General features: G+C 40.5%; 1 protein-coding gene across 1 annotated transcript; it reads left to right on the top strand.

The window, feature by feature from the left end:
* Positions 1-575: 575 nt before the first annotated feature.
* On the top strand, positions 576-3991 carry TRM5 (zinc finger CCCH domain protein). Its single transcript, XM_077389328.1, has 4 exons — positions 576-798; positions 908-2341; positions 2419-2599; positions 3387-3991. Exons 1-4 carry the CDS (start codon positions 649-651, stop codon positions 3974-3976), a joined length of 2355 nt encoding a protein of 784 aa, XP_077245443.1. The 5' UTR covers positions 576-648; the 3' UTR covers positions 3977-3991.
* Positions 3992-14513: the final 10522 nt, after the last annotated feature.

Raw genomic sequence — 14513 nt, 5'->3', positions numbered from 1 at the left:
TGGAATTTGGTGGACAATTTCGCGGCCATTTTGGAGCTCGCTTTTTCATGTGAAAACCGCCACATGAATTAAAGTGTGGCTGGTCTCTCTTGCAAAAGTTAGCAGGAAATGGTAGTGCCAATATCAATAGCTAAACTATGTCCTTTCTAATTGATAGGATTTACTAAGCAATTGCGTTCAAAGCTATGTCGCGGTTCGCTATTGCAAAAGAAAAATGTAATCTCAGAGGACTTAAATAAATAAGACAAAATTAGCTAAAACGAGAGCCAGCATGGACGTTCTCTCCTGCAAAACCGAGCCGCAAAATGACTTTCGGCGAAATTGCCTAGCATCTCTGTAATGCATGTAGCGTAGTGTGAGTATTTAGAAGTGAATCCAGTCAAACTTTCGTAACTCTAGGAGGTGGGTCTCTGACACGTACACCAAAACCACGGAGGTTTCCTGCCATCCGCACGAAAGTCTATAAACCCAATTTAAGCCCAAGGACTTAATCGTCATTCTCAGACTATTGAGGATACGTTCGCCATTATTACAAAAGCCAAGGACATTCATCCAAACCCTTCCTACGTTTTAACCAACCCAAAGAAGGAGCAAGTTATAAAGCCTAAAACAGAGAGAGAGAGAGAGAGAGATATAACTTACCGGAAAATGAGTCCGGCGGGAGTTCCCGACGAGAAGAGTCTGGAAAAGCAGATAGAGAAACAGATGGGATGTATGGCGGGATTTCTTCAGTTATTCGATCGTCATCAGATTCTCGCCGGAAAACGTACGTACAACAAACGACTTCCGGCCATTCCGGTAAGAAGCATTTTCTGTGTTTTTCTTTTTTCAGTCTAATTTATATTTATTTTCTGCTCAATCAATAGATCTAATTGATGCTGATCTATTTCGGTTTTGAATGATCCAGGCCGTTGATTCCACATCTTCATCGGAGATATCTGTAACTTCTCCGATGTTCTCAACAGAAAAACAGCAAAATCTGATTCAACAACAGTCCGCATCCTCTTTTGAATTTACAAAATCTGACATTGAATCTATAGATCGAGAAGATAAGCGATCTCCGTTGCCGGAAATTCCAACTCCGGTTGAGATTCCGGCTATATTGCCACTTCCTCTACCTATTTTCGAATTTAAAGAGGGTTTGAGATCTTCCTGGAAGCTGAGAGAAGCACCGAGGCTTTCTCTAGACAGTAGAGCAACAGTAGATGGAAGAGGAAGCCTTTTTCCTAAAGAGATCCGAACAAATCGAGACAGCTCGGAGAATGATAAGCAGAGGCGATCTCCGAGCGTCGTTGCAAGGCTTATGGGGCTCGAAGCGTTACCGGATTCCGTCCGTGAGCCGAGAGTCGAGCTTCGTAGATCGGCTTCCGAATCTAGGGTTTCTAGAGATCTGTCTCAGTATCGATTGATCGACGGAAACAACTTGCAACTCAAACAAACACATCAGCTGAATTCGGAGAATGTTGTTTCTGAAGAGCGATTGAAACCTCTGTTCACGGATACAGTTGATTTTTTCACGAGAAAGTCAAAATACGATGCACCAAAAGCTACTCACGGAGGTTTGGCGTCATCCTCACCGTGGAATTATCAGCAGCATCATCGGAAGAGCTTCTTTGATTCGCAAGATTTCTTTCCGGAGCCTAAACGGACGGGATCTCTCTATGGAGAGATCGAGAAGCGGTTAAAGATGAGAGGTGTGGATGAACCTGCTAAGGATCTCGAGACTCTGAAGCAGATCCTTGAAGCTCTACAACTAAAAGGACTCTTACATTCAAAAAAACCGGTGCCGGAGTCCGGTCGCCGGAATTTCGTTTATGATTCATCGGAAGCAGCACCGATCATCGTCATGAGGCCGACTAAACCACCGGTTTCGATAAACCGTACGGAAAGAGCTGGAAAACAATCTCCTCCTACACCTAATTCTAGATTCAAAGTCGGAATGAGCCGGAATCACTCAGGAGAGATTTTACCTCCGATTAGGCCGAGGCGAGACCGGCAAGAAATTAATCGGAATCTCGAACGGAGCGGGAGAAATTCTAGAACGCTTGATCTGAACGAGAGCAATGTGAAGAGTCCGAGCTCTATGATGAGGAGAAAAACGTTAAGTATCGAGACTCAGAAGAGAGGAAAGGATTCTGGAGAGAGGAGAAGTTCTTCTCCAGGTCATTCTCCTAGGATCAGTCCGAAAGTTGGATCGGATCTCGCAACGAGCAGATCGCCAAGCAATCGGAAACAGACGGCTGAGATCTCTCCTAAAGAGAGAATCTCCGGTCAAATTGAAGAGGAATTCTCTTCCATTTCCGAGAGCAGTATAAGCACGTCTTCTCAAATCGATATTGAGGTAGAAACGAAAAACGAAGGTTTTCTTTTAGGTTGAAATTTTTTGATTTTCTGAAGCGTTTTTTTTTTTGAAAACAGTTGCAGAGATCGAAAATGGAGGATTACAAAGAAGGAAGGAGCCTTTTAGAACGATGCGATAAGCTTCTCCATAGCATAGCTGAGATTACAGCGATAAGTCCTGTTTCTGTACTCGATTCCTCTTTCTACAAAGAAGATGGCTCTCCTTCGCCTGTCTTGAACCGATGCATCGTTTTCAAAGGTATACAGAGGCCGAAGATTTTTTTCAGCCCCCTGTAGGATAATGCTCCCCCATTTTAACGTCATTTGACGTCAGAAGGAGGGCGCATTATCCTAAGGGGGGCGAAAATATCATCTACCGTTTACCGTTTACAAATAACAGATTTTTTCGCTTTCTGCCTTTTCTCCTTTGGCCTTTTCCCCTTTTTTTTTCTGTTATATCCATCTCCTATCGGTGGCGCGCCGGCAATGCACTGTAGCACAGCGACACTTATAAAGTCTAACACGCGCTCTAAGTGTTGAAGTTGCCTTTTGGCTTTTTCCGAGTTTTATCGTGCGCACCCTCCCGGAGTGACGCATGGGACCATATATTGTAGTATGATTAGTATCCAACATGTGCCGCAAGTGAAAAGGACAGGATAAAATTGTGAAGCAGAAACGCGAGTCCTCCACTCGCGTCTCTCTAACTTCAATGTACATCCAGCGTATGTTAGTATAGTAACATCTGTAAAATCTAAAATGCGCCACCGTAGAAGGAAGAAAAAAACTGAGAAGAAGAAATGCGAGCCTCCAATGGTTCGAAATTTCGGAATTTCGAAAATTTCCGAAACCGAAATTTAAAACCTTTCTAGTGTCCATTTGCCTCTCTTCAAAAGCATATCCGGCGTATGTTAGCACTTGAGACAGCTGGGGTGGGAGTTGGGAGTTATTTTTTTTTGATAATTTGGGAGTTGGGAGTTAGAACGGCAAAGTGACGATTTTCTCTTCGAAATGACCAAACTGCCCTCGTCTGTCTTGATGTTTTACAGATGAATCCATAGAAGGCGAAAACGAGCATTGGAGCCCCGCAATCTCACCCGTCCGATCAAAACTCGAAGACGGCTCTGACGATCAAGATTTCCTCTACGTGTCAGAAATCCTCCGATCTTCTCATCACAATCCGAGAAATTCGGATCTCTTCGCCTTGCTGGAAAAACAACATTTCACAAACTCAAAAACCAATTCCTCCTCCAAAGCCTCAAGACTCCACAGAAGAGTAGTCTTCGAAACCGTAACAGAAATCTTCGAGAGAAAGCGACACGTGTCGCCATGGCAGGCATTCTCGAGATCGGTTACCTTTGCCGGTGACGGGAAGCAGTTATTGTGTCAGATATGGTCTGAAGTAAAGAGAATAAGGGAGAGGGACCGGAGTGAAGAGATCGGTGATGTCATATGTGGGATACTCGTGAGGGACATGGCTGGAGATGGTTGGGGTGATCCAACGGTGGAGATTTCAGATGCGGTTTTAGACATCGAACGGCTGATATTCAAGGATCTGATCGCGGAAACGATCCGAGATTTCTCGGCTTTTGCCGCGAAATTCACTGCCTCGTTGCCTCGAAGGAAGTTGGTCTTTTGAATTTCCCGCTCTTTTTTTTTTAAATATAGTGTCTCGACTGCTTTTTGGGTGTTCTTTTTTATTTCACGTTTTGGGAGAAAAGAGAAAAAGTGTGTGTAATTTAGTCTCGTCTGATAGTAACATTTTGCGCCCATGAGATTTGGATGTACACGATTATTAGGCGAAAATATCTCGCGCGTGTGATGTTAACATTAACGTCTGATAAAATTATGCATCACGGATAACCGCACTAACTAAACTATGACGTTGCCGGTATCAATATTAACAATCATTTACGGGTCCCACATGGGGACATACTCATGCAGTTGAAGCCGTTGATCTTCTTGACCATCATCGTTCCCATGGTGAACGGTTCAACATTTCTTGTGGGCACATACTATAAGCTAGGCTTGGTGGTTCACAAGACTAGTGTCATCCTCTCAAGCTAGGGGTCAGCAGAAATGGGCCCCGCTTGTGATTGGATCAGTATACCCTATATCTTGTCTACACGGCACATGTGGGGCCCAAATCTTGGCTTTTAAGAAAGAGAACAGCCACCCTCTATTTTTTTGGTATTTTTCTTAGAATATTCACCCATTTGCAGTCAATGGTTGGGATAGTAACACAATGCATTTTTCTTGGGGCCAGCCAAGTGAACGGTCTATATCATGACATGGTTTATTAAATGAAAAGATAGACTATACTATTAAGTATGATAACCAACATCCCTATCCTTGAGACACACTAGATAGGATAAAACTATTAATAAAATGGTCCATGAAGGAGGACGGCACAACTGCACGAAGGAGTTTTCTTAAAGCGCACTGGTTTTGTGTTTTGGTAGATGATATTCGCCCCTATCACTTGAATGGTGTACAATGGGGATCCGCAAGCTCACCTCTAAGATGAATTTCTGTTGGATTTAACCTACAATTTGCAATTTTCGTATATATATTAAAATGGCAACTTTTGGGTAGACCATTATGTGACTTCTCTGTTTGAAAAGCACCCCTTCATGACATCTTATCACAATGGGCAGCATAAACGGGTCATGGATAGACTGTTGGTTTATGTAAAACCTCCGCTCTCCCCCATAGCAGTTAGATTGTGCAAAAGTACCCTAGAGCCCAAGCCTTGAACGCGATGGGTCAACCATTTGCCAAAACCCCATTGCACTACAAAAGCAAGAGAGGGAAGTAATAGGGACTTCATTAACCCCTCTCCAACTTTCTCACTTTTCAATGTGGGACTAAAAAACCTCTATTCCTACAACTCTTTATCTTTTCAAAACATTCCCTTCTTCCAAAACAAAAGCGTTTTATTTTAAAGCTAATTTTCAAAACTACTTTATTTTGAAAATATCTAACACTAGTTCATGGCTGTGATCATGGTTTTAAATTTCGACCGAAATCCAAAATTTTGAAACCGAAATTTCAGATTTCGGTGGAGACCGACACTGAAATCACACTTACGCGAAACGGTATTTTACTTCGGCCGAAATTTTGGAATTTCGGTCGAAATTTCACCCAAAAAACTTGTTTTTTTCTTATAATTATTATAATATTTTACCGAAATTTCGACCGAAATTTTATATCAAATAAAATACCGTTTTCTTTGTTTCGCCTGATTTCGGCAGAAATTTCAATTTCCGGGGGGTCTGAAACCGGTATCAAAACCAAAATTTAAAACCTTGGTTGAGATACTACTTCGCGGTTGAGACAGAGGGCCTCCACCAATTATGCTAAAGTCAATTCCAAGCATAGTATAGTTGTTTTAGAGTTAATACAAAGATTATGTACTTTGATGAGCAAGGTTCTATAATGTGCGTAAAACTTGTTTTACAGCCATTTTACGTCAAAAAAATTCAGAGCCTACAATAAAAGTAGAATCAATAAAAATCAAGAACTAATTTTTGAGTTCAACAAGGCCCTGTTTGGATTGCAGATATGGGTGCCACTCCAACTTGGCCGGGTTGGGTTGAGGCCAACCTAGTCCAACCTGAGATATCATTTGCTCAACCCTAATCGCACCCAAACCGAGCCTCCGATCCAGGATGGTCTACCCCAACCTGCCTCTAAATCTCTCAACTGTAACCCTACTTGTTTAACCTGTTTTTTTTTTTTAAAGGAATTGGAAATGATTTTTTACAATCATTTTACACACTGTGTGATAAAAATACTTTTATTGTGTGAATTTATTATTAAAAGATGTGTAAAAAATCATTTCCAATGCACTTGTTAGGGCACTCATTAACAAAACCTTTTTTAAATTAGAGGATGTCAGGTTCGAGTCGAGTCGGGTTGCTCAAGGCCTCAACCCTAACCCGACACGAAATTAAATTAAATTGGGTTAGCATTTGCCAACCCCAACCCAACCCAACCCAACCCGAACTTCAGGTTGAGGCTGACCCAAGTTGCTCCCCTAATTGCAGGAAAAACTTATTTTCAGGAATTTTTTTCTTAGAAATTTTTTTATTCCTAAGATTTAGAGACAAAATAACTTGATATCATTACAAATTAAGGGAAATGATTTCAGCGCTCCAATGTTTTGAAATATGGGAGCGCTGAAATCATTTTCCCAGATTAAAGGTCTCCGTAATTAAAACTTGAACTGGGCTCAAGTTAACTTTTTCCATGAGTAATCAAACAAAGAGGAGCATAGAATTTTGAAAAAGCTTTCCTCTTCCAAACTTTCGAAAAAAATTCTTGCAATCCAAACAAGACCTAAGGAATAATTTGCAAGATATGATCTTAGCGATCAACCAATGTCCCACATAGAATACATGTGTGATTCAGACCATTGATTTGGTGCATCCCCGTGAGGACCTACATGATCGTTGTGCCATGACATGCATGCCCCATCTATAAATGATAAATGCCAACAAAAATCAACAATTTATCTTCTTTTCGCATGCTCTGAAGGCACATAATTTGATCATGGTCCCACAAATTTAATTATGCCGGCATGACATTGATGGTCGAGAGCAACGTGTTACATTTTTTTTTTCTCCTTTCTGTGAGTGCGTGACAAAATATCTTTGAATTTAGACCGTGTAATAATTGGCCTATTAAAATTTTTTTGGGAACTACTTTTGTTTTTATGCTCCTTGCTAAATGACACTTACTGGGCTCCCTATGACGCATTATGTAATCAAATTCTTTCATCCAAATGACAACTATAAGGCTGGCCAAATGTCATATCGAGAACACATTGATCAGATAATCTTAGGTACTTGATCCATCAAGCCTCAGTGAAGCCTTCTAAGAAATCCAAGCAAAATTCTACCTCTTGTGGGTTTTGGATTCGATGTTATAGGGAGAGGACAATGGCGACACATCATCAAATATGCAATTATTAGCCAAGAGACATCTGTGGGAGTCTTCAGGGATTTCAATGGTATATTGGCAACCAAATTAGGAGTTTTGCATATGCGACACCCAAAAGCCAAACAAAACCCCTAGGCCTGTTTGGTTGCACAATATCCTAGACTTTGTAGGGGCTTTGTGTGTTTTTTGGCTGCCATGTTAGGAGACTATGTTTGGTTGCATGTGGAGTTTTGGAGTACCAGGAGACTGCTTGGTTTGTCTCATTGTCTGATGACGTGGGATACAAGCAAACTACTAGCAAATTTCAAGCAAATGGTGATTTTTTTCTAGTAGAATCTTGGGATTGAAGTTTTTTCTCACTTCTTGTCTCTTCTTTCTCTATATTGGTAATGACACCGTAACCACTAATTTACACGGTTGACAACCAAAACACTACTTACCACTATCCTACTACTTTACACGGTTGACAACCAAACACTACTTACCACTATCCTATTATTTTACACGGTTGACAACCAAACACTACTTACCATTATCCTACTTTACATGGCTGACAACCAAACACTACTTACCACTATCCTACAAGGAGACTACTTGGCTTGGCTCCTCCTTGTAGACTACTTAAGTTTTAATTCACCACAACTCTTCGATGTAATTACCTGCAACCAAATTGACACTTTCTGATCATCATGGCTTTTATGCAACCAAAACTAGGGGTGCAACTCGGGTCGGGTCGGGTCGGGTTGAGGCCAACCCGAACCCGACCCAAGGAACCATTCACTCAACCCGAAGCCAAATCCGACCCACGAAACCATTCACCCAACCCGAACCCGAACCCGACCCGAGTTCCAACGCGGTGAGGTTCAACCCGACCTGACCCGAGAAAACTTTTTTCCAACCTGAACCCAACCCGAGTTTAATCCGATCTAACCCTAGTTTTTAAGCTTACTAAAAAAATGATAAAAATGTCAGGTTTCACTAGGGTCGGGTTGCCCAAGCACTCAACCCGAACCCGACCTGAACTCAACCCAGGTTGGGAAAACTCAACCCGAATCCGACCCCGACCCGAAGGATACCCAACCCGACCTGACTTTTTTTCGGGGGTGGGGTTCAAGTTGCACCCCTGGTCCAAAACAAGGGTAAAGAAGAGCTAAATTGTTGATTATTGAAGGCAGTTATCTTACACATGTGATGCTAGTTTGTGATTGGACCAAGATCATATGGGCCACCAGATGATCTTCTTCAACAAGATCAACCGTATCAATATCAGGCACATGCATGCCTTCACATGCCCCTTATAAGACTCAAAACCTGTCTTTTACCGTTGATAATAAAAGTCAAGTCTGCATAATCATTCTTAATTTTGTTTTATAAAGCTAAGTTTCTTCTTCTTTGTGAGACATTTTATTTCACATTTATTTCAGGAAACAATTCCAAATATCCTCTAGATTAAGATTTATCAACCAAAATCCCAAACTTTATGTTAATTACTAAAATAATCACTTACATGTCTTTAATTACCTTTATTAGGTTTTCACTACTTATTTTATCCTTTCATTAAGGGGTTCTCATAGGATGCAAACGCAGAAAAATATGAGCGGGCAAAATTAGTAGTGGCCACTTCACAATATCAAAATCATTAATTTCCTAGACCTTACTATGGATGTGCCATATAGCAAAATCCAACCAAATGGATGATTCTAACCCTTCGATTTGGAGCCGTTAAATGGAGAGTGAGAAAATAAAAAGTAATACTCTGAGTTACTCTGAGTTCATCAAGAAACCCTCTACAAATTGAAGGGTTGGAATCTTCCATTGGGGTGTATTTTGCTCCATAACTCGTGCATACTCTCGTTCGTCAAGAAACCATCTACAAATTGAAGGGTTGGAATCGTCCATTTTTATATTTTTTTGAAATGGCAAATAATATTGAATAAAAGGGGGGGCCCCGAGAAGGGAAAACCCAAGAATACAGAAAGAAAAAAAGAAAAAGAAAAAAGAGTACAACGAAGAGGACACCTCAAGGAGGAAGATGATCAAAATCATCTCAAAAAATCGCTCCCCATGCCTCTCCTACCCAACCAATCCGCCTTCTCATTTGCCGACCGTCAAACATGGTTCAATTCAATATTTGATTCCATGATTATTTCTTCCATTTCATCAAAAAGAGCCAAGAATCTCCAAGGAGGAACTACCCCACCCTTCAACCATTGGATCACATTTAGAGAATCCCCTTCAACAATTAAGTTCTTCAAACTATCCCCCCTAATCTTTTTTAGTCCTTGAAAAGCCGCTTTGACTTCCGCCTCCGTAGCATCACACTCTCCAATCGGACCGCAAAAGGCCCAAAGCACCTTGCCACTATTATCCCGACATAAGCCTCCCACCCCGGTTGGATCCGGATTCCCAAAACAAGCGCCATCAAAGTTCAATTTTAGCACCCCATTAGGAGGTGGTTCCCAGCTATGGACAATGATATTAGCCCTCTCACTACTAAAGCACACTTCTCGCCAACCTTCCCAGAGATCATAAGCCGATACAAACCGGAACGATAGATGACATCTCGTCCATGCTATAGCCACCGCAATAATGCGCATAAACAGATAATGAGGAGATTTTGATACCCCCTCAAACACGCTAGCATTTCTTTCCTTCCATACTACCCACCAAGTAGCAAGTAAACAAACTTCCCATAAGGTTTTGCCCTTTCTTTTTCAATGCACAAAGCTCCAAAGATCCAGCAACATTTGAATAGAGCTTGGGAATACCCAAGTGATCCCAAATCTCAAGAAAATACGACCCCATATAGTCCGGGTAAACGAACAATGCCTGAAAAGATGATCCACAGATTCCCCATCCTCAAGACAGAGGGGGCAATGATCAACAAGCCACATTCCACGATTTCTCAGAAAGTTAATGGTTTGTATCCTTTCGCGACACACAACCCAACCAAAGATGTTAACCCGAGGCGGACAATGTAATTTCCGTACCTTTGCTGAAAAAGAGGGAGCAAAACAGGGCATCAAGCTTTTATAGAATGATTTGACAGAGAAAATCCCAGAAGAATCCGCAATCCATAATCTCCTATCCTTCCCTACTCTTTTAATGTAGCAGCTAGCAAGGAGCCTCTTAAGATCAGACACAGACTCTAGCTCCCAAGCAAAAAAATTTCTTCTATAAGCCGGACACCACACCAATCGCCGCCACTACGATCCAAGCATTCGCTCACAAAAGCTTCTTTATATAGGGCCACCCTATAAATCTCCGGGAACAACAACTTAAGCGGCGTCTCCGCACACCACACATCTTTCCAAAATTTTATTATGTCCCCTCCATAAACTCTAAATCTAATATTCAGGTTAAATGAGAAAGACATTTTTAAAATATCTCTCCACACCGTCAGACCATTTTTCTTAAAGTTTTCAAGTGATTTCCAACCTCCAGACTGACACTCATACTTACTACAAATAACCCTGACCCACAAATGAGACTGCTCCTCACCGAACCTCCATAACCACTTCCCTAGCAAAGCGTGGTTGAACTCCCTAAACCTCCTGATACCCAATCCACCTTCCTTAATGGGCACACAAGCATCCTTCCAACTCACCAGAGAAATGGCTTTTTCTCCTCTGTTCCGCCCCACAAATATCTACGTTGAATCATTTCTATTCGTAAGGCAACGCTAACTAGACACTTGAATAAAGACATAAAATATACAGGGATATTTGCCAAAACTACCTTGACAAAAACTAGCCTTCCTCCTCTAGACACTAAATTTCTCTTCTAAGCATCCATCCTCCTCCCTGCCCTCTCAATTATTGGCTCCCATAATACCTTGTTTGGTCTTCCAACCCCAAGGGCGGACCCAAATACGAAGAAGGCAAATGATCCATCTCACATCCCAGGATCCCAGCCAACTCCGAGGCCTCCTCCATAGGGATATTCAAAGCAAACATCCTAGATTTATGGAAGTTGGATCTTTGCCCCGATATGATTTCATAACATCTCAATATAGATTTCAAATTTAACACTTGGAGTCTCTCTGGTTCACAAAACAAAAGGGTATCATCCGCAAACTGGAGGTGTGAGACCTCCACGCAATCACTTCCAATTTTGAAGCCTTTAAGCAGTCCCACCTCATAACCTTTGGCTAGCAACCTACTCAGGATTTTTGCTACAATAACGAACAAGAAAGAGGATAGGGGGTCCCCCTACCGAAGGCCACGGGATGACTTAAAGAAGCCAAAAGGGGATCCATTTATCAAAATTGAAAACCACGCAGAGTCCACACACGACTTAATCCACTGACGCCATCTATTTCCGAAAACCCATCCTACCGAATAGAAAGTCTAAGCAGTCCCATTCCACTCTATCATAGGCTTTTTCCATATCCAATTTGAATAAAATTCCTCTCTTCTTAAGCCTTCAGTAATAATCAATGGCCTCATTGGCAATGAGGGAACAATCCAATATCTATCTCTTTGCAAGGAGCATTCTAATAGCTTCTAGTCTAGCAACCGGGGCAAATGTTTCATCATAGTTTGGGAACAATCCTTTTCTTGGTTGTAACTGAAATTCCAAGGGTGGTCCCGAGTACGGCAACTATGAGGAGTGAAAATTATTAGGTTGCTAGCAAGTTTTAACCTTTTGAAAAACTCAAACCTAATTTGGAAATTAAGAGATCAACAATAAAATTCAAGCACACAAGTTAAATCTAAAGTGCAAATGCAAATAAAGAGCAAGAGTAAGAGAGATTGCACGCATTATTTAAAGTGGTTCGGTCCTCCAAACGCGAGGCCTACTCCACTCCACCAACCAAACCCGTTGATGGCTTCACTATATGATCTTCTTAACTTCGGCGAAGATCGGTGCCGATTACAAATTCCGATTACCTTTAACCTTGGTGGCAATCTTCACCACGGAGAGTGGGCTACGCTTCTCCGAACACTCGCCCAATACAAGTTCTTGATAAGAAAGAAAGAACAAAAACAATCCCTCACAAGGGTTTACAAAGTGTAGAAGATGTGCAAATTGAGCCTATGATCCAAATCCTAATCTTTAGAGGATGAGAGGCATAATCAAGTTTGATTCACTCTTTGGATGTTCAAATGAAGTTTTAGAGTGTTAAGATTGATGCTTTGAATGTTTGGAATACCCATATATATAGGAAAAACCAAATATGACCGTTCAATGGCATTGTTGTAATTCTAGGAAAAATCGCAACGGCTAAAAATTCGACCGTTGTAGTGTTCTCGGAGTTCCGAGAATTTTGCTCGGAGTTCCGAGAAGCCTATTTCATGCAGATTTTCATTTCTTGTTTTTAGGCTTCCAACTTAACACCAAGTTGGGATTGCTATGAGGGTTCCAAGGTGTTGGAACTCCACAAAGTCAATCACTTATACATTTTTAGGGTGTGTGAGATTAACTTAATTATGCCTCTAAAATCTAAAACTAAGATTGGATCTTTTACAATCTAAATATGACTTGGTCTTCAATGGATTCTTCAAGTCTTTGGCCTTCATGATGTGGTCCAATGAGATCTTCTTGGCCTCAATCCAAGCAATGTTGTCTTAGCACCAATGTGATCTACAACTTAGACAATCAAACACATTAGTGATCATAAATCACTTGTGTATTGGAATCATCAAAATAAGATGGGAATGCCAAGGTGGAAACCATTGGGCTTACAGTAACCTTGAGTAACAAGCCTAGCTTTGTTTATTTGAATATTGCCATGTTCATCCAGTTTGTTTCTATACACCCACCTAGTGCCAATGATGGATTAATCTTTTGGTCTATGAACCAATTTCCAAACTTTATTTCTTTCGAATTGGTTGAGTTCCTCTTGCATAGCAATCATCCAAAATTCATCTTGTTCGGCTTTAGTTATGGATTTAGGTTTTATATGAGATATAAATGCCAACTCTCCACATATAGTTCTATAATGAGATCTTGTTTTAATTTCATGAGAGGGATCACCTAGTATTTGTGATTTAGGGTGATTTGACATGATTCTTTTTTCTTTGTTTTTAAGAGTTTCTTCTTCTTCTTCTTCCTCATTCATTTCTTCATTTTCAAGACTTGTTCCCTCTAGTTTCTTTGTTATTTCATTAGCATCATTGTTTTCTAGAAGTTTATGAGAGACTTCTTCTTCCTCATTACTAATTGTTAGCTTAGGATCTTGAGATTCATCAAATTTTACATGAATTACTTCTTCCACAATTAAGGTTCTCTTGTTATATACTCTATATGCTTTACTACGGTTAGAGTAACCAAGAAAAATTCCATCATCCGACTTTGGATCAAATTTATGGAGGTTATTTTTTATATTGAGGATATAGCATTTACAACCAAAGACTTTAAAGTGGCTTATATTAGGCTTTCTTCCTTCCTAAAGTTCATATGGAGTTTTAAGAGTTTTTCGTCTTATTAGAACTCTGTTAATGACATAGCATGCCATATTAACGGCTTCGGCCCAAAAAGTCTAGGGGTGCCATAGTCATTTAACATAGTTCTTGCCATTTCTTGAAGAACTCTATTCTTTTTTTCTACTACTCCATTTTGGTGGGGCCACTACTCTATTTTGTTGGGGAGTTCTCGGTGGATGTAGAGAAGTTGTGGTCTATTCCATGTTTTGTGCAATAATTTCCAAAGTCAATATTTTCAAATTCGGTTCCATGATCACTTTATATAGATGTTATAGAGGTTCCCTTTCCATTTTGAACTTTATTACACAATTTAAAAAACATTTGAAAAGTTTCATCTTTGCTACTAATAAACATAACCCAAGTATATCTAGAGAAATCATCAACAATAACATATACATATTTCTTGCCACCAATGCTACAAGCTTTCATAGGACCAAAAAGATCCATATGAAGAAGTTGTAGAGGTCTAGTAGTAGACATGATGCTTTTGGGTTTAAAAGAGTTTTTGCCTTGTTTTCCTTTTTGACAAGCTCTACAAACATGACCATTAGAGTATTTGAGCTTAGGCAAACCATCGACTATTTCTTTATTGCAAAGTTTAGATAACAATTCCATATGTGCGTGTCCTAATCTTCTATGCCAAGTCCAAGAGTTGTTATCAATAGAAGAAAGACATTTAACATTTTGGCTTGTGAGTTCTTCTAGTGCAAGAGTGTAAACATTGTCATTTCTAGTGGCAGTAAAACTAATAGTGTTACTGTGTGTGCCTTTGACAATACATTTATCATTCCTAAAAGTGACCTC

This window comes from Tasmannia lanceolata, unplaced genomic scaffold (genome assembly GCF_043159265.1).
Source record: "Tasmannia lanceolata isolate RefF3 unplaced genomic scaffold, GAP_Taslan_0.1 ptg000008l, whole genome shotgun sequence".
NCBI lineage: Eukaryota > Viridiplantae > Streptophyta > Magnoliopsida > Canellales > Winteraceae > Tasmannia > Tasmannia lanceolata.
This window is presented reverse-complemented; position numbering and strand designations above follow the sequence as displayed.